This window comes from Callorhinchus milii, unplaced genomic scaffold, assembly GCF_018977255.1.
Source record: "Callorhinchus milii isolate IMCB2004 unplaced genomic scaffold, IMCB_Cmil_1.0 Scaffold2, whole genome shotgun sequence".
NCBI classification, from domain to species: domain Eukaryota; kingdom Metazoa; phylum Chordata; class Chondrichthyes; order Chimaeriformes; family Callorhinchidae; genus Callorhinchus; species Callorhinchus milii.
Window position 1 is genome coordinate 13243911 of NW_024704743.1, and position 19230 is coordinate 13263140.

At 41.7% G+C, this 19230-nt stretch overlaps 1 protein-coding gene across 1 annotated transcript; it reads left to right on the plus strand.

Moving 5' to 3' along the window:
- The first annotated feature begins 802 nt into the window (after window positions 1-802).
- On the plus strand, window positions 803-18983 carry tmem170b (transmembrane protein 170B). The gene is made up of 3 exons (XM_007906381.2): window positions 803-1006; window positions 6125-6295; window positions 16593-18983. The coding sequence occupies exons 1-3, from the start codon at window positions 922-924 to the stop codon at window positions 16721-16723; spliced, it is 387 nt and encodes a 128-aa protein (XP_007904572.1). The 5' UTR covers window positions 803-921; the 3' UTR covers window positions 16724-18983.
- The last annotated feature ends 247 nt before the right edge of the window (window positions 18984-19230 follow it).

Genomic DNA, 19230 nt, shown 5'->3' on the forward strand with positions numbered 1-19230 from the left:
GGCGCCGGGCTGTGTGCGAGGCCGGGCTGGGCTGTGTGTGAGGCTGGGGTGTGTGCGATGCCGGGCCGGGCTGTGTGTGAGGCTGGGCTGTGTGCGAGGCCGGGCTGGGCTGTGTGTGAGGCTGGGCCGGGCTGTGTGTGAGGCCGGGCCGGGCTGTGTGCGAGGCCGGGCTGGGCTGTGTGTGAGGCTGGGCTGTGTGCGAGGCCGGGCTGGGCTGTGTGTGAGGCTGGGCCGGGCTGTGTGTGAGGCCGGGCCGGGCTGTGTGCGAGGCCGGGCTGGGCTGTGTGTGAGGCTGGGCTGTGTGCGAGGCCGGGCCGGGCTGTGTGTGAGGCTGGGCTGTGTATGGGGCGGGGCTGTGTATGGGGCGGGGCTGTGTGCGGGGCTGGGCTGTGTACGAGGCCGAGCTGGGCTGTGTATGGGGCGGGGCTGTGTATGGGGCGGAGCTGTGTATGGGGCGGGGCCGGGCTGTGTGGGCGGGGCCGGGCTGTGTGGGCGGGGCTGGGCTGTGTGGGCGGGCCCGGGCTGTGTGCGGGGCCGGGCTGGGCTGTGTATGGGGCCGGACCATGTGCTCGGCCGGGCTGGGCTGTGTGGGCGGGGCCGGGCTGTGTGGGCGGGGCCGGGCTATGTGGGCGGGGCCGGCTGTGTGGGCGGGGCCGTATGGGCGGGGCCGTGCGGAGACTCGCTGCTGTGCTGAGGCTCTGATCATTATTACGGTTCATATTGTGAGCTCAGCACAGGACAAACGTCACGCGTCAGTGTTGGCCCCGCCCTCACAGCCTGGGGCGGGGGCGGGGCCGGGGCTCGGGCCTGGTGCCGGCCTCAGCCTCAGCCTCGCGCTCTCTCTGTCCGCCTCCAGCCGCCCCGCTCCTCGCAGCCCGATGCCGGCCGCCTGCACCAGTAGTAGCAGCGTCCCCCTCAGCCATGGCCGCCAGCGACTACTCCATCAACCTGAGGGTCCAGCAGGTGCTGAGCCTGTGGGCACACGGCACCCTGCAGCACTTCACCGGTAAGTGAGGCTCCCAACCCCGGGGGAGGGGCGCCGGGGAGACAGGGAGACCCGGGTGGGGGGCCGGGGAGACAGGGAGACCCGGGTGGGGGGCGGGGAGACAGGGAGACCCGGGTGGGGGCGCCGGGGAGACAGGGAGACCCGGGTGGGGGAGACTCGGGCAGACAACGACGACAGAGACTACCGGGAGGGGAGGAGAGAGAGAGCCGGGGGTGGTTGGGCTGAGAGAGAGATCTGGGGGGAGAGACCCGGGGGGTGAGGAGAGACACCGGGGATGGGGGGAAGACACTTGTGAGAGACACGGGGTGAGGGGGGAGAGACCTGGTTGGGGGGAGGGGAAGACCCAGGGGGCGGTGAGAGACCCTGGTGAGGGAGAGAAACCTGGGGGGAGGAGGTGGGGGGGTGGTAGAGACTGGGATGGGGGGGTAGAGAGAGATGGCAGTGGGGGGTGTGGGGAGACTTGGGTGGGGGGAGGGTGGAGAGAGAGACCTGGGGGAGGGTGGGAAGAGAGAGGGGAGAGTGGGAGACTGACAGAGAGAGAAAGAGCCGGGGGATGGGAGAAGAGCGAGAGAGTGCTGATCTGTCATTTATAGTCACTTGAAGGCCTGTGGACCTGCTTGGTTTACACCGACAACAATTTATATTAAAATAGCACCCTTCACTTAGGATCACGTCTCAGATTGCTTTACTGACGGGGTTGGATATGAGCTGGGAAGGGGGAGAAAACTATAGGCTGGGTCAAAAAGATAGGTTTTAAGGCTGGACGTGAAGACACGTGAAGAGGGAGCGTGGGGATCGGGTATAGGGTGGGAGATCCAGAGGTTAGGGACATAGAATCTGAAAGCTCGACTGTCAGCGGTGGTGTAGATAGGGTGGGTATGGGATGCGCAGACCGTCGGGAGTGAGCAGCGGAGTGGGATAGGATGAGACTGAGCTGACACACTCATGCAATGCTATGCGTGTGTTGCGTTGTCGAGGTGCCGTATTTCAGATGAGAAGTTAAACTGAGGTTCCGCCTGTCTGTTCAGGTGGATGTTAAGCATCTTTTGGCACTATTCAAAATGGCTGTTTGTGAGATTTTGCTGTACACAGATGTGCTGCCGTGTTAGCCTACGAATACGGTCAATCCATTTTATCGTGATTCCTGTGATGTGCTTTGAGATAAAGCATTCTACTAAATCAAGGGTTATTACTATCAGATAGATAGGGAGGTGTTAGGGCTTGAAGAGATTTGTGATTGAGGACTTTGAAGTCAGTCGGCTGGAAAACAGTGGAACCTGGTGAGGAATGGGATTTTAGGCGTGTGGAGTTTGGTGCGGGTGAGGATACAGGTAGCAGAGTTTTGGATAAGTTAAGAGTTTATGGATGGTGGAGCTGGGAAGATCAGTGAGGATTGCATTTGAGAAATCCAGATGGGAGATATCAAAGCTATGGTAAGGGTTTAGGAACTGGGCTGCCAAGACCACTACAGAGGATCAAGTGATTCCAATATTCCCTTGCTAAACAGGTTACCTTAGCTGTTGGATACTTTGATGTTGGAACTGTCAGTGTCCAGCATTTGGGTCTTACTTATCCATTTGAGTCCATTTGATTAGGCCAGAAGTGATCACCGGGATATATTTTACTGGATATATTTAACTCATGGATACTATACTCAGCAGTTCAAAGAACAGCAAGTGCATAAGCTATTTAATCATTTGGGACAAAGTATATTTGAACGTGGATGTTTTGAGGAAGGCGTTTTGTTTGTTTATTCTGTGCTCGTTGAGAATCATTCACTTACTCATCAAGACCACATATCTGCACTGGCAAATGTTGGACACATTCTGTCGCAGTGAAGTTATCACAGCAAATGGGTGGAGGTTAATGTGAAACTCACTCACCAGATTACAGTCTGGTTGTACTCAGCCTTTCTGCATACCCGAACACAGCTATCATACCATACACCAAGAGTAACAAGAACAATAGGATGCAATATCAGCCAAGGACATACCAGTTATGTATAGTACATGGATATTAAACTTGGTTAGTTATTGTGGCTCTGCAACAAGAAGAATTTATTGCTTCATGTTCATGGGAAACTCACTAAGCAGTGATTATTTAGCAGCTGTAGTATTAGAGCAATGCTGAATAATAACAATATTGCTTGCATTTGATATGTTGCTTATTGTTGAGATGTCTCAAAGTGCTTCAAAGAATATACTGTAAAGTGAATTAACTGTATATTTTGTGGGTGAAACGCGATAGCCAATTGATAAGGGCACTGCTTATGTGTAAGAGGAAAACAGATTTTATGACCTGCCATATACAGCACTCAAAGCACAGTCAGTAATTTGGTGAAAGGTGACAGAGATGATTTTAAAAAACAATCTGCTTATTTCATGTTTTGTTCCCCATTGCTCCAACTTCAGAGTTTTATAACCTGGGCCAATAGAAAAGTGTGGACGTTTGTGCAAAAATTGTGGAGCGCTTTACAAATCTTGCGGGAAATTGCGGAGGCTTTGCTAAATTTTGCCAGGAAATTGCTGGGGTTGATTGGTCCTATTGAGGTACATTTTACTGCTACATTTTTTATTGATAAAAGCTAAATATGAGGAAATAACACATTAGATTGTTACAAGAAAAATATTAATTGCCTTATTAAAAACTGGGTGGCCATTTGTTTGTGGGGGCAGGAAGCTACAGGCGCTCACCACCGCCTACCTATCAGGCTGGCATCGCACACAGACCCAGAGAGACACACACACACATTCAGAGACCCGGGGAGGACACACACAGTCACACAGAGAGACTCAGAGACATATTCTCAGAGAGAGAGAGAGAGAGAGAAAGAAAGACACACCGGGATACAAAGATATATATATATATACACACCCACAGAGAGACACACATTCACACAGAGAGACTCATAAACCCACACATACAGAAGAGACATAGACACACTCATATAGAGACAAACACACACACACAATCACAACAGCGGGGCCTCCGAGTGTACCCCATTTGCCGCTTGTACCACACTGCGAATGCAAGTCCGGAGCCTCTCTGCCCACAGTAATATCCCGAGGGCCAGAAACTACATTTATGACGAGTTTGTAGCGGACAAGACACATTGTAGTGGAATATACAGCCCACACTTTTCTATTGGCCGAGGTTATAACCCTTGTCCTCTGACATTGTGAATCGTTTCTCAGTTTAAAAAGGATGAAGCAAACTACTTTCTCCAAGACTTTTGCCACTTTTTATTTTCCAAAAACAATCCTTATGAAGAATGAGGGAAAGGTGTGAAAAGCATCTCCACCAAAGAATAGTTTTATTTTTTACCAAGAATTAAAATCAAGAACTGCTTTCAGTCACATATTAGATGGTTCATGTTCATGCTGACAATGTTATAGTATCCTAAAATAGGACAGTGATACATTACTTTGTCTCACTGGATTTATTTGCAGTTTGGGTATTTTTTTTCTCTTTACCCCACTCCTACCAATTCCGTGCCACACTTTTGCCTAAAAATACAGTGATTTACAATACAAAAAAAAATATTTGTACGGTGCCTTTCACGTCGGGAGAACGTCACAAGGCGCTGTTTGTGTAACAATGACATTATTCTCAGATGGTGATCTCGGTGAATCGTATTTCATTTGGGTATCATTGGCAAGATAATTTTTTTATTGTATTCCTTGTTAGCTAGGGTTGGGGGAGAGACTACTATGTATCACGGATGGGTGGGAGCACAATACTTGGATCCCTGAAGAAAGTACCTTTCTCATTAAAGTGATTGCACTGTACTTTAGTTTTTGTAAAGATCAGGGTGATGTACATTTTTGTTATTATTTAATATATATTTGATGTATAGGATTATTGTAGAGTGATTATTGTGACTGATTTCTCACCAAAAATAACTGTGATTCTATAAGACAAATTATTATTATTATTATTTCTTCTGAATACTGAATACACACTTGTCACAAATAATCCACATAACTATTCAAAATCCACATAACTATTCAAAATTACATTTATTATTATTATTACTTTAATAGATTAAGTGGATTGTTGGAATCCAGGATTGCATTGGTTGGTTGTGTCGAAGGAACCAAATGGTTGTTTCACGTATGATGCTTCATTAAAGACTGGTGGATAAATTGAAATGTGTTGAAAACAGGCTGCATGTTTGCTGGAACGCCACCGAATTTTGGGAAAAACCTGGTTACTATTATTTTGGATGAGCGAAACCATGATAGCACAAGTGAAACTGCCTTAGTACTGCTTAATGGTGCCGCACTCCGGTACATCATAATGTGACTGTGTATAATCACATCAAAGGAGAATTGTGTTACCTCTGGATCACAAACTTCAAATTCCACTTGTCATCAAGTCTACTGTGGATCTGGGGTTGTATTGCATATATGCGTTTGATTTGGTCATGCTGGTGGTGATCTGGAGATGAAGATACTGACTCTGCTATGTCAAATGCTGAAATGTTTCACTGAATCTTTAGTTTGCTAGGCTGGACACATGGATACCATGTATAAGATGAAAATGACAATTTTAACCAGCTCCCCTTTTCAGCATGATGGCACATTGACTATAGAGGCACTTCTTCAGAAAGTTATCCTTTGTGGAATGTTCCAATGTATCTGGATGTTCAACATGCGATTGGTTTGTTTTGATGTTTTGATTGATATGAAGCGCAGCCCCGTGATTTGAAGCATCCTAGTTGCCAGTGGAGCTGGCTGGCTTTCTGCAAACATGTCACACATGTGTATACATACAAGACTTCGAGGCTGCAGGTTGGAATCTACTGTAACTTTTGGAACGTTGCAATTGGCTTAAATGACCGTGGGTTAGGGAAGGAAAAATCAGCAAGGTTTCTTTATTTGAGGACATAATTAGTGTTAGCTGTGATGCCCCCATGATTGAATGCCCTGGCAACATTCACTGTGAAGGTTGACAAATGATTACCCGATTAGAAAAGGGAGAAAAAAATCCAATGCCTTCAGAGGAAGGAGAAGGCAAGAAATTGGAGGGCAACAATAGAAATAATTTTATGTGTAAAATACAGTGTCTGGAATGTTTTGGAATGATTATACATCTAATTATTGTGATTCTTTACAGAGATGTGGTACTGGGTTTTTCTTTGGGCCCTCTTCTCTTCTCTCTTTATCCATGGTGCTGTGGGCCTGCTGATGTTTGTAATGCTACAGCGGCACAAGCAAGGCAGAGTCATATCTGTGATAGCCATAGTCATCGGCTTTCTGGCGTCCATCACTGGAGGAATGATCACCAGTAAGTACAGTATGTTTGAAAAGCAAATAAACCTTTCAGCCTTGCATTAAATGGTAACAGGTTTACTTGCATCTTTGGATCTCTTTGTGGATGAAAACTGATGACATAAACTACAAATTCAATTGTGCCTTCTGCTGTTCAAGTGTTCCACATAAAAGGAATGGGTACAAAACTCTTCTGAATCAGCTTACCTTGATGGATCGTGGAATGGTTGTGGTTGCTGTACATTTTGTGGTGATGTATTGAGTTATTGTGAGCTGCAATGTACAGTATGGTGCTGCTACAATGGGAATAGGTTGTAGAGTACAGTTGGTTCAATAAAAAACCTGCTGCAGCACGGATCTGCCTGGCTCAAGAACCAGCGTACCAAGAACAATGCAGATGATCGTCACCTGGAGCCAACTCAGCCTAACAGCCCCATTTACCCTCTTATGTCTTCCCAGCACCCACGAATAGTCAGTAGTTGATTGTTAAACATTAATTACCTCAGGTTTGAAGATTTGGTAGATAACTAGCTGGTACCAGGCACTTCTTGGTGTGTATTGTGTTAGTACAACTCAGCATGAAATGCTTGAGAGCATTGCCACCATCCTCCTACACACATTTCAAATGCACACCTTTACCCGTAGCAGTGACTCCACAAATTGACAGTGTGGAGCTTCAGCAGCAGCTCTGCATATCAGACAAGATAAGTACTAAGTGTGTGTGTGTTCACAAATATGAACTCCAGGTACCACCTACAGCAGTTGTCCCAAGACAGCAAGTCTGTTGTCTGTCAAATCATGCTGTAACGTCCCCATGCACTTCCCAGGATTTATTATAAAATGGACTGGTTGTGTAGATGAATTTTCTCACAGCACTATCCCACAAACAGCCATGAAGCGAATGACCAATTTTATTTGGGTGGTTGATGGCCAGGACACCTTTTCATTTTGAATAGTGCCATGGGATCATTAACATCTCGTTCGAAGGATGGCACCTCCGACAATGTATCACTCTCCCAGCATTGCACTAAAGCTGAAAAGCATTCAATATTGATTTATATTGAATTGTAGAGTGACATTTACAGCAATTTTGTGTTCAATTGATTATATATTTTCCCTTGGACTGTCTGAACATATTTCTATGGAGTGAACTATTTAAAACTTACAAGGAAGAAACCAATTTCATGCAGCTTAAATTTGACTTCTTGACAAATACATTTACATCAAGTTATGCATCAATGTTACAGTATTTTGATTCTGATTGCGAATAGTTAGTTTCTAATTGTGCTGAAAAAGGCTAGTATTTATTTAAAAAATATAACATATTGGACTACTATTGCAATGTGTCTGAAATGCTCAGCTTTGCCATAGATAATTTAACAAGTGATTCACTCCTCATTGACTAAAGAAAAATATATAAATATAGTACTCAGGAAGTATGGGGTATTAAAAGAATTGAATAAAAGGCTGAAAACTGGGTTTAAAAAATATGCCATGATCTAATAAATTGGTGAAATAATCTCAGCAGGCTAAATGGTCTACTTCTGTTTGTATAATCCTATAATGCTAGTTGATTAGTGTACTGCAATGCAGATGCATTGATCTTGAAAATGTTACTCTATTCATGGCATATGAATCCACATGTAGCACATGTGCATGAATGCAAAGCAAACCTTATGCAATCAGTATATTGCTTTTATCTGTAGTACAGTATTGACATTTCTTTAATGATCAAAGTAGGTTGTAGTTGTAGGGTATATTTATTGAACTGTGTTTGGAAGGGGTTGAAAACATTTGAGTTCTATATATACACATGATGATACAGCTCTTTCTTGCAAAGCGTTGGAAGTGAAGATATTTGAGTAGAATTTTGTTTCTCAAAATTTGAAACACGTGAAGTGTTTTTTCTTAGGCAGCAGTAACAACAACTAATTGCGCTGATAGACAAAGAATGTTAATAGTTTTTTTTTGTAACTTTTATTTTTTAAATATAGGGTGTTCACAAAGACCTGTTACCTCCATGTTAGTTTTCTACAGTGAACTGACTAACAACTGAAACATGTGGAAGAATGATAATTGTATTTAGAAGTACTTAATTGTATTCAGTACAAATGTTTAATTTTATTTAGACATTCAGAGGATCAATGTGAACACTTTCATTTTCGTGGCAGATAATGTCTGTATCATGGATGGAGTGACGAGGAAGTTACTGGTATTGTTACACGCGACTCATTTGCAACAGAAAATAAAATTAATTGTAAGAAGCAAAATGGGGGGTGGGGGGGAATGGTGTAGCAGGACTTTGTGAATACTCTGTGTGTTTGTTCTTTGGGTAATTTTAACATTTCACTTCCAATGCTATGTAATAGACTTAATCAGAAAAGTTTGGTGCAATGAAATGGCTGAATGAAAAATAAGTAAGGATCAACTGAAATACTGATGCATTTTTCAAATTTAAGCTGTTTGATAATCTCATGTAGATAATGGCAAGTCAATGCATTTCAAGGGGTGAAACTTTCAGGAAGAAGTGAAAGTAGTACGATTTGTCTCGATGTTTGAGCAGATGCATGGTGAACCAACATTTGCTTTATGTAACCTGCTGATGCTGGGTTGAAGATAGTGTTTGAGGATGGAGCATCACCTTCAGGTCATTAATATTCATTTTGGTGAAAATATGTTGGATGACGTTTCACATCCTTCCATCCAAGTTGGCAACCATGGGCTTCGCTGTTGAAATGATAGATTGCCCTTATTGATGCTCAGTTTCTCATTCAATTCCAGTTGAGGTATAGACAGAGATTGTTTGAGATATTGGATCCAGATGACCATTTATAACAGGATTAACCTGTAGTAAGCATTAAATGGAACTTATTTGTTCCATTTGAACTCTTACAATAAGACACATTAATCTTGGTGATGCTTAAAGTTTGCAGTTCCTCCTCCTTACCACCTCCTATCTGTATGATCAGCATACACCCAAGCCTGTGCTCTCTACTCTTCTCTCTGGTTCTGCTTGTGTCCCACTTCTCCAATGCATCTCAGACACATGTTTTTAACCATGAACCCTCTATCTTTTCGATTACTACCTCTCTGCTTTCCAAAAATCCTTTCAGACAAATTATCTTGGCCTGCCTTTCAGACATCTAAGTTTTTCTGAATTATTGCAGCTTTTGAGAAGCATTTTTATGTAAATCAAGAATGACCACTAATAGCATTTCTTCAATTCCTGACCTTATGCTTCTCTTGCACTTTCAGTAGAATTGTATTGAAGAACATATGCTTGAACTTATTTTGCCCACAAAATACACAGGCAATTCACTTTACAGTATATTCTGTGAAGGGCTTTGAGAAGTCTTGAAGATGTGATAAGGTGCTATATCAAATGGATAGATTATTATTATTATAATTATTGACCAGAATTTTGTTTTTAAAATGGCAAATTCTTCATAATGTAATTATCCTTTCTTTTCTGAAGAATATGGTCGTAACTACATTTAGTGTCCATGGTTTATCTGTGCCATTTGCATTATCTCACCACCTATAGCCCGGCACCAGAAAGTGACAATACTACCTCTGATTAAACAGAAAAAAAATACTTAAGCAAAAGTTGTGCTGTTGAAGTGGCATCTTACATTTATATACAAACAAATTATTGGGTTGTTTAAATGTGGTGTTTTTTTTTGCCACATCCAGGTCCTGGATGAGGTTGCCATTGAGCGGGGAATTCACCCACTGCTGATTGGTGCTGCCTGTCCAGAGAACTGGAGTGCACAGAGCTGGTTAGTGCAGGTAATGGGAGTGCTGCTTCTGAACAGCTTGCGATGGTTGATAGCACTGACTGGCCAGCGTGCCAAAGTTTTACTGCTTTCTGATGCCGTTGTTAGGGTTATTCACTCAGATTTTAGAACTTTTGTCATCGGCTCCCTAGATTTGGCAAACTATGATTAGACTAGATTAGCAACATGCTGTGTCATTTATTGTGTGATTTAACAGAAATGCTCATCTGACTACTGTGTAAGTGGCCCAAAGTGTTGCATTGGAATTGTCAAACCAGCGAGGACCACCCTATCTGAATGCCTGTTTTTTACTGAAAGTGCAATTCTGTCATCGCCCAGTATTCAGAGATGGGGACTATAATGGGATCCGCTCTATGCAGTACATCTGTTCTTTTGTGCCTTTAAAACTGTAGGAATTGAATAAAATTAACTGTTTAAATTGACTTGTACTGTAAAATAAGTTGGTTTCAATAGCTGAATATGCAACCTTGCAGGTGGAGGAAGTCTTATTCATGAAAGTGCTAAGTAGCATGTTTTTTGAGTTCCCATTTAGTGGCATTTTATTACAGAATAGTCCATATATGACGTAAAAGTCCTTATACAGTATTTTTTCCGGACTATAGAGGAAATCATCCAAATGAATCAAGGATTTGAAGGTTTAGAATTATGAAAATATAGAAAAAAACTTTCTAAAAGTGGGGTAAAATTATAGGATGTTTCCTAACGAGTGAAAAAGAGAATGTTTGCTGGCCAAATCTGGGAAAGGGATGAATTTGCAGGGAAAAAAGATTTTTCAAACTCTTTGCGTAGTGGAGAGAGTAATATGGAGGCAAACAAAAACAGAAGTCACTGGGAACACTCATCAGGTCAGGCAGCAGCTACAGAGAAAGGAAAGTGAGTCAACGTTTCGGGTCCATGACTCTTCGTCGGAACGGTTCTGACGCAGGGTCGTGGACCCGAAAAGTTGACTGACTTTCCTTTCTCCATTGCTGCTGCCCGACCTGCTGAGTGTTCCCAGTGACTTCTGTTTTCAGATTTCCAGCATCTGCAGTATTTTGTGTTTGGTAATATAGAGGGACTCCATTATCAATGATCTTTGTAGGTAGAGCAGCTCCAATTCAATGACCTGATAAGGCACTATATCAAATGCAGGTGTTATATTATGACCTGTTCTTTTGTGCCTAAAAGAATAAAATAAAAATAGTTCCCAAATATAAAAAGAGTTCCCATTTCTTTTTATATTTCAAACTACTGTAGTTGTGTTGCTTTGAGATTTCCAGGTAACAGCTCTGACAGTATGGGACAGCCACATACCCAATCTGTACAGTAAATTTATGTGTCAGGTCAAATTTTATGCCCCAGCCAACTAAGCTTTTATGAACAGTATTTTTTTTACTAAATTAATATGGAAATGCGATTAGCACATTTTGTAAAAAAACAAATTCACTAGTTTTAACATAATATGTAGAATTTTCAGATGCCTGCAACCGTAATTTCCTGTTCAGTGTTTCCTATTGCTTCGCAAATGGTTGGGTGGAGCTGTTGAAACTTGGTTGGTATTTTTAGCACATTAAAAAAAACTGTGACATACTAAGGATAACACTAAATATTTTCCTGTAAATTAAGTTACAACAAAATAAAATCAACTTGTATGTTACTGCTGATTTGGACTATAGATTGACTGTAAATGTGGGATTTCATCCACTAGCTGCATGCTTTTCTGGAGGAAAACCAAGTCTACTTTACAGTTCTAAAGTGCTCTCTGCTCAATCATTTAAAATTATTTGAAAACTAATTTACCATAAATTATTGCATTTCAAATATACAGTACTGTATAAGCAAAGGCTTTGCGATTGCAATTGTGAGATAATTAAACTTGTGAGTGGTACAGAACAGTATGAATTCCACTAGACCAACTTCCCTGTGAGGGATCGATATATCAACAACTTACATTTATATAGAACTCTGCATTGAGGATAACATCTCTAAGCACTTCACAGTAGTTTACAAAGGCAGTCTACTCATTCTTCGTCAGTAAATACTGGATGTAGCCATGATGACTATGGACTTGCTTCTAAGCATTCTCGTGTTCATACATTGGCAAAAAATGTTAAGCTTTGTATTGCATATTTGACTCAGAAGAAGCTTAAGCAACCAAATGAAATAGGCCATGAAATCTTCCCATCAAAATCACATAATAATAGTCCTTGCATTTGATATTCTTGCTAAGGCATTGAGACATCTTGAAGTGCTTCACAGAATATATTGCAACACGGGTTACTTCACTGCGTTGCCATGAACAAACAACACTGCTTACAGCGATTAAAAATTCAACAATTGTACAACAGCTAAACTTGTAGCAGTCTGCTAATTACCCAACAGTTTGTTGTAATTTCATGATCACTTGAGCTGCGTAAAATATTATAAAAACTGTCTTGGATAGTTTGAAGTAGTTGGTCTAGTTTGATTTAGTTGTTAAGGTCTGCAGTTTCTTCCTCATAGAGTAAACTGTGATGTTCAATAATGTCTGTATCTGCATTATCCTCCAAATATCTGCTAGATCTATTATGATAGTAAAATACACTAGAATATAATTCTCTTTTGGTGCATAATGGATAATACTTCAAGAGTTGCACTATGTGGACACTTCTTTCTTTTGTGCAAATTAATTTACTTTCCTGCTTTAGCCCCACCCACCCCACCACCTCTTTCCAAAGGTAGGGGACTTAAGCTGCCAAATGTCTCCACAGGCACCAGCAACCCCAGGTACCCAGGCCCAGTGACTGTCCACACGCATTCCAGCATGAGTGACTGGCTTACAATTTAAAATTGACTTCCTAGCCCAGAAAAATTGAAGCCAACTATGTCCACTGACCGTCTATTTGAGATCAACTGGCTCGACAGTATTTCTGGCTCTAAAGTTTAACACCATGGTACTGTTTACTCAATAAGCTTCCTTTTTCTGCAGTTTATATAGCAACTCTTAAGTAGATAGCTTATACCCTGGGCCAATAGAAAAGTACAGAAATGTTCGCCCAAAAACGCAGAGCACTTTGCAGATATCACGCGGGGGGTGGGCTGGGTGGGGGTGGCTTGTTAAATTTTGCGGAAAATTGCAATGGGTTAATTGGTGCTATTGAGAGACACATTTTGCTACTACCTACAATAGCAATGGTGTACTTGCAAACATGGTCAATTGTGTGATAGCAAACGTGGCATAACAACTGCCCCCCCCACCCACCCCTTCATAAAGGTCATCTGGAGAGAGTACAATTCTATCTGAGGGACAGATGGAAAAAGACGTGCTGCCCCTTGGCTTCTTCCCGGGATTTACAAACAAGTTTGACATGTTTGTATTGTACAACCTAAAAAGTGAATCACCCCTGGTTCAAACTATAGGTGTGTATTTCCTGAAAATGTGGTTATGTTTCAAATACTAAATATTTTAATTTGAATAATACAGGACTTACCAAGAATTCATCACAGTCATCACAGTATGTGACGCAGCAGCTTTTCCTGTGGAGATTTACTCACCAGAGAAGTCGATTTCCCGCACACGCCGCTTCCTCGATCCCCAAATTCACAGCGCCGGCATGCACGCTCAGAGCCTCTCCAGCCAGAGTAGCTGCGTCAAGCAAATGGCGCGAGAGGCATGGGGTCTTTGTGGGAAGGTTAATACCCGAGGAGTTGTTTGTAGCGGACGAGGGTCGTTGTAGGGGAAAAGGTGCTCCCGCACATTTCTATTGGTCCAGCTTATAACTCTTTACCATCTATTTTGAGCCATATCAAGGTAATCTTGGGTTTTCAGCTGCTGAAGCTGCAAGATTTTCGTATGCTATTTATGGATGTACACGTTCGGTTGAAGAGCACCTATTGTACTCTATACTTTGCAGCCGCCTGACTCATCTGATTTGGAAGTTCCTAGCTGTTGTTTCTTTGTATTGAATAATACTGACATGTACCAATGCAAAGAAATACATAAATGAAGCTAGTTTTCACAAACCATGAGGGAACATAAGAGTTCCATCTGCTGACAATATTTTCGTATGCAAAAGAAGGTGATTTTTACACCCCCAAATTTATTTAAAGCAGCTGCTTAGATTTTGTAATAGTTGTTTTTGTGGAAGAGGAACAAATGATTTGGGTGTGATGGTGTGAAAATTTCCACACATATGATTTATAATAAATGAAACTAAGCTCTGTGTTACAAGCATCACTGGAGCTTGTAATTACAAAAACATCAAGTTGTTAAAAACCAAACTGATTTACGAATCAGTAAATCTGCTGTAAAAGAAATCTTACAAGGAGGTGCCAATAAATTGGCAGATATCAAATGATCCATTAATGGCAGTTCATAATTTTGAAGGTGGAACACCCAGCCTAATGTTTAATGCATATTTTGAACTTAATGCCTTGCAAGGAACAGTTTGAAAGTTTAACATATGTGGTATCTTTAATAAACAATTTTTTGACGTTTTAAAAAGTTGCATATTATCCAATTTCATCACTGACTCAACAGAACAGCAACAATAACTTACATTTATATAGCGGAGTTCATGCCGGCTGGCCAGCGTCTCGAAGCACTGGAACTACTTTCAGTGCACTGCAGTAAACATAGACTTCTGGTGATTCACTGAATATTGAGCTGTACCACCTGTTTTTGTGTGCCAACTTGATTTAAAACAACTGCACAACTCCCTGTTCTAATCTAACTAAAGAAATAGTAGAAGGGATCAGGAGGGTTGAGGGCTGTATCGAGTGTGAAGCATGGACGAGTGAGCTTATATGTCTGTTTCCATCTGTATCATAGAATTACTCAGCACAGAAAAAGGCCATTCAGCCCATCGTGTCCATGCTGGGTCTTTGAAAAGAGCTATCCAATTCAATTCCACTCGCCTGGAAATGTACATCTGTGCAATTCTAGTGCTCTACACCTACTGTACTATACTGTAAAGAAAGGGGGGTTAATAGTTGCAAGGCCTCTGACAGTCCAAGGCGACTGTTTTTTTTTTCTTTCTTCATACCCTGTAAAGTTAGAGAGTGTGCAGGAAAGTGGAATTAGACTTAGTGCAAAGGATGACCCGAGGCATCTGTTTACTATGCTCTAATATTCTATGCTTCAAAGAGGAAAAGGGGTAAGGTGAGACACAGAGGTTACTAGATATGAAAGCAGCGTTAAAGTCCTAAATGACTGTTGGTATCCGGTCTTCTGAATGAAAGTGCCAAATGGTGCTAAATTACAGGTATTGTTGGGTATTGCACACTCACTGTAGCCCCATTGGGAATTTTTCTGTGACACCTTTGAGGAGATTAATTTTCAAATGGCATGCAGTACACAATCCCACTCTACCGTAAAACAAATGTCAAATTTTTAAAATGCTGCATGAGGCTTCTCATTGGATAATGGTGGCATTTTGAGGGTTTCGAGAGGATAGCTTTTGGTGTCCCACTCGCAGAGACAACAATAGATTTTTGAAGTTTTATAAATTAAAAAATTTGTATTTTATCGGGCAAGTTTCGGCTTTGAAACTATTTGCAACTCTTAAGATTGTGTCGGTCTGACTCAGTTGGGAGCACTCTCGACTCTGTCAGAAGTTGTGGGTTCAAGCCGCACATTGGAACTTTAGTTCCCACTCCAGGCTGACACTCCACTGAGTGCTGGAGTGTGTTGCATTGTCTGAGGTGTTGTCCTTCAGAGAAGACTTTAAATTAAGGTCCTGTCTGCCTCTCCAGGTAGACATTGAATATGCCATGGCACTATTCAAAAAGAGAAGGGAATTTATCCCAGTGTCCTGGTCAACAATCCCCCAAATAAAATTTGGTCACTCACTCTGTGGCTGTTTGCAGGATATAGTTGTGCGCAAATTGGGTGCTGCATTCACCCACAAAATACACAGTCACTACGTTTTTTCAGTGAAGCGTTTTAAGAAATCTCAATGATATGATAAGACGCTGTTATCAAATGCAAGGTATTATTAGAAATTTACAGCACAGAAAATTATTATTGACATAATTCCAACCTCTTTGTAGCCCTCTTGCGTTGTAGCCTTCTTGTAATCCAATTCTGAGGATTTTAATCTGATGTATGAAAAACAATATTTGCAGTCTTTGCGTATCTGACGGGAAGCTGATCTGTTGGCAAAATCGTTCTGGTTCCTTGAAACAGATGTTGTCCCTTGCTTCCTTCAAGGCTTCGGTCACCCTCCTACTCTCCCTGCCCTCCACCTCTCCTGATCCAACCCCCCCCCAGTTCATGTCCAAAGTCCAAATCGTTGATTGTCCAGTGCCTTGGGATGCCCCCCACTCCCCCTCAACCTCCGACGTGAAAGGTCCTTCAGAAATGTAATTTGTTGTTGTTGGTTGTTTGAAAATGTGCAGTGAAGTTGCTTCCTGAAAGGGTGCTTCATTTTTTGAGGGGCGGGGGGGGGGGGGGGGAATAAAAGGGCATTTGGTACATTGTCTGATGTCTCTCCTGTTTTGTTCAATGCAATAACACCACTTTGCTCTGAAAGTAATTTTATTTTTTTCTCTGTACAGGTGCAGCAGTTGCTGGTGTGTACAGGGTGGCAGGGAAGACAATGGCTCCACTGGAGGCACTAGTATTTGGTGCTGGACAGACAGTGCTCACGGTTGTCATCTCCTTCTCGAGGATTCTAGCCACCCTATGAGGGAGAACGTTGCAAATTTCAGTCTACAAAGCAAATACTGTTGGAGTTCTTAATGAGAGAGCTAGCTTGATGGGAAAACCTGCTGAAGGCCAGCAGAATTAAATGTCCATTGTAAGGCCAGGGAGTTGTGTCCAAGATGTAAGGTGGCATGGGATCTGCAGGCCTGTGAAGAAATGGCACTCTGCTGTTCGAATCATTGCACTACTGCACTGTTCATGCTCCTGCTAACAAGCAAGGCCTGAAGATCACTGAAGTCTGGGAAGCCTCAGAAGCAAGCACTTTGTACAGTTTGTTGAGGATTGGTGGTGACAGATACACTCTACTGTAAATAAGCTCTGATACAGAGACTGCAGGGACAGAATCACTCAGTATTCTATGTGCCAAATTTAAAGCTTTTTTTAAAGAAAACAAATTTGAATATTTCACAATTGATCAATTGTGCTATTCGATATCCAGGTTAAAAAGTGGTCTTTGGGAGATGTTTACTACTGGGTGTATTAGTACGTTATTGTCATGGCATTTCCTATTCCCACTTCCTCCTTCCACACACAATATTGTGTGGATACTTGTGCATTACTGTGGGAGTAGAAAAATGCCAGATTTAGAGGCTACTTTTTGTAAAATGCTGCTTTATTGATCTTTGTTGCTGTCTTTGCCACACGCACTCTGGTTTAACGATGCTACCTTTTTTTCACAATGGAGCTCCTTTGCCATTGGTTGAGTGGGATTCTCCACCATCACTTATTGAGCATGTCAAGCCAATATCTTTGTGAACAAACCAGATTTTAGCAGGATGCCAGATATCTTGCATGCAAAGCAATGTGGAAACTGGTTCTCTCGGTTTATACTGCCTCATTAAAACTGAGAAAAATGTAGTTGAAATTTGATTTCGAACACATCTCCAAATGTACCTTCAATGCTTCAAAGTATACCTTCCACCTTTGTCTAGTGCGGTCCTCCCAGATGCTCAAGTGGATTCCTAACCAGATCAATTCAATAGTCTTCATATCGGTCATACTTATCTTAAATGTTTCAGACTGATCTGTTGGGCTTGTTTACTGACTGCCAGCTGGAGATCCTCAATGCAGAAGTAATATTGGACACAAAATTGGGCATTGCTTATCTTTATCTTTTTTATTGACTAGAATAATTTTGGCACACACATTGTGAAATGCCAAGTTTATACCGTCTATTGATGATTGAAGCTTTTTTTTAAATGTAGAACACTTAGGAAGGTGCATGAATGAGACGAGAATGAGACCAAGTTGTAACAAATTTCATGCATGAGGCTGATTTTTACTGAATACATCTAAAATGGTACAGTAGCAAACCTTGTGCATCTATATTTGCAGCTTAACAAAGTGCTGTGATGTGTTTTTTTTTAAAAAATATTTATACTGTTATTTCTGATCTGACCATATTTAGAAGAAAAAACACAAGAGAAAAACTGAAACGAAAGAGGCAATTTGTCCCATCAAGTCTATTCTCTCAGGCTCCCTTAATCCACCCCACGCCATTGCTTGCTTCATTATTATTGATTCAGGTCCCCCTCAAAGGCATTTGAGAATTAGGCACTTTATCAGAGAGTCTGATCCATGTATTTACCAAATCGAAATACTTCAGTTTAAACTCTTAAGCCTCTGAATTTTACAGTTATGGATCTAGACTTGTGTTAACTGACCAAGTCAAATATCCTCCTTGCATATTTCTGATTTTATAGATACTTAAATCACTCTTTAATGCCATTTCCTGTTATTTTTCTTTAAAACTTTAATGCTTTTTAAAAATTGATGTATATGTTGTATTTGTACCTATCAGTATACATACAGTCTCTGGTCCAGACATTCTTATGGAACACATTGCCCTAGAAAACTCACTATCCTGCTCGTGAGTAGGAATGCACAATTATACATTGTACTCAATTCATTTACATGGTAATGTACAGGTCTCAGAGAGGCTATTGTGGTCTCGTCCAACAGGCCAGCCGCAAAATTAGAAGAATAACTAACTTTCTTATACCCTTCGACTGCTTCTGTTCCCAAAAGTCCAGCCATTTCCTGATGAATTTCAGTATGGTCCACCTCACATGTATCCCCGGTCATTCTGTTCCATAGTAATTTCAATAGTTAAACCTGTCCGCCCTTCCTCTTTTGGGTGTGAGTCCTTTCCTCTTCTGAGCTCGACTAGTTTCTCAGTCCACCCACATTGAAACTATTTCCCTGGTGAAGTATGAATATTTATATTTGAAAATATTAATTTGCACACAAGTCCTATAAGTGTGTGTGTGTATATATTTAACACCACAGAATTGACTTCAGTTAACAAATATTAGCATATCCTGTATGCAATATTTTTAACCTTACTGATATAACTTGAATGCAAATGGTCTTTCATAGGAAGTTTCAGTAAATGTTGATGCTGTCTGAAATGTCTGTTATATTGTTTAGAATAAATGTAAGACAAAATAAAATTGTTAAGAGGTAATAAACTGGAAGACCTATCCAGGG

What these genes read in the sequence shown, in the direction of transcription:
- tmem170b (XM_007906381.2), top strand. Translation starts at nt 922, where the DNA reads ATGGCCGCCAGCGACTACTCCATCAACCTGAGGGTCCAGCAGGTGCTG. An exon ending in CACCCTGCAGCACTTCACCG is followed by an intron (nt 1,007 to 6,124) that starts GTAAGTGAGGCT and finishes GATTCTTTACAG; the next exon opens with AGATGTGGTACTGGGTTTTT. An exon ending in CACTGGAGGAATGATCACCA is followed by an intron (nt 6,296 to 16,592) that starts GTAAGTACAGTA and finishes TTCTCTGTACAG; the next exon opens with GTGCAGCAGTTGCTGGTGTG.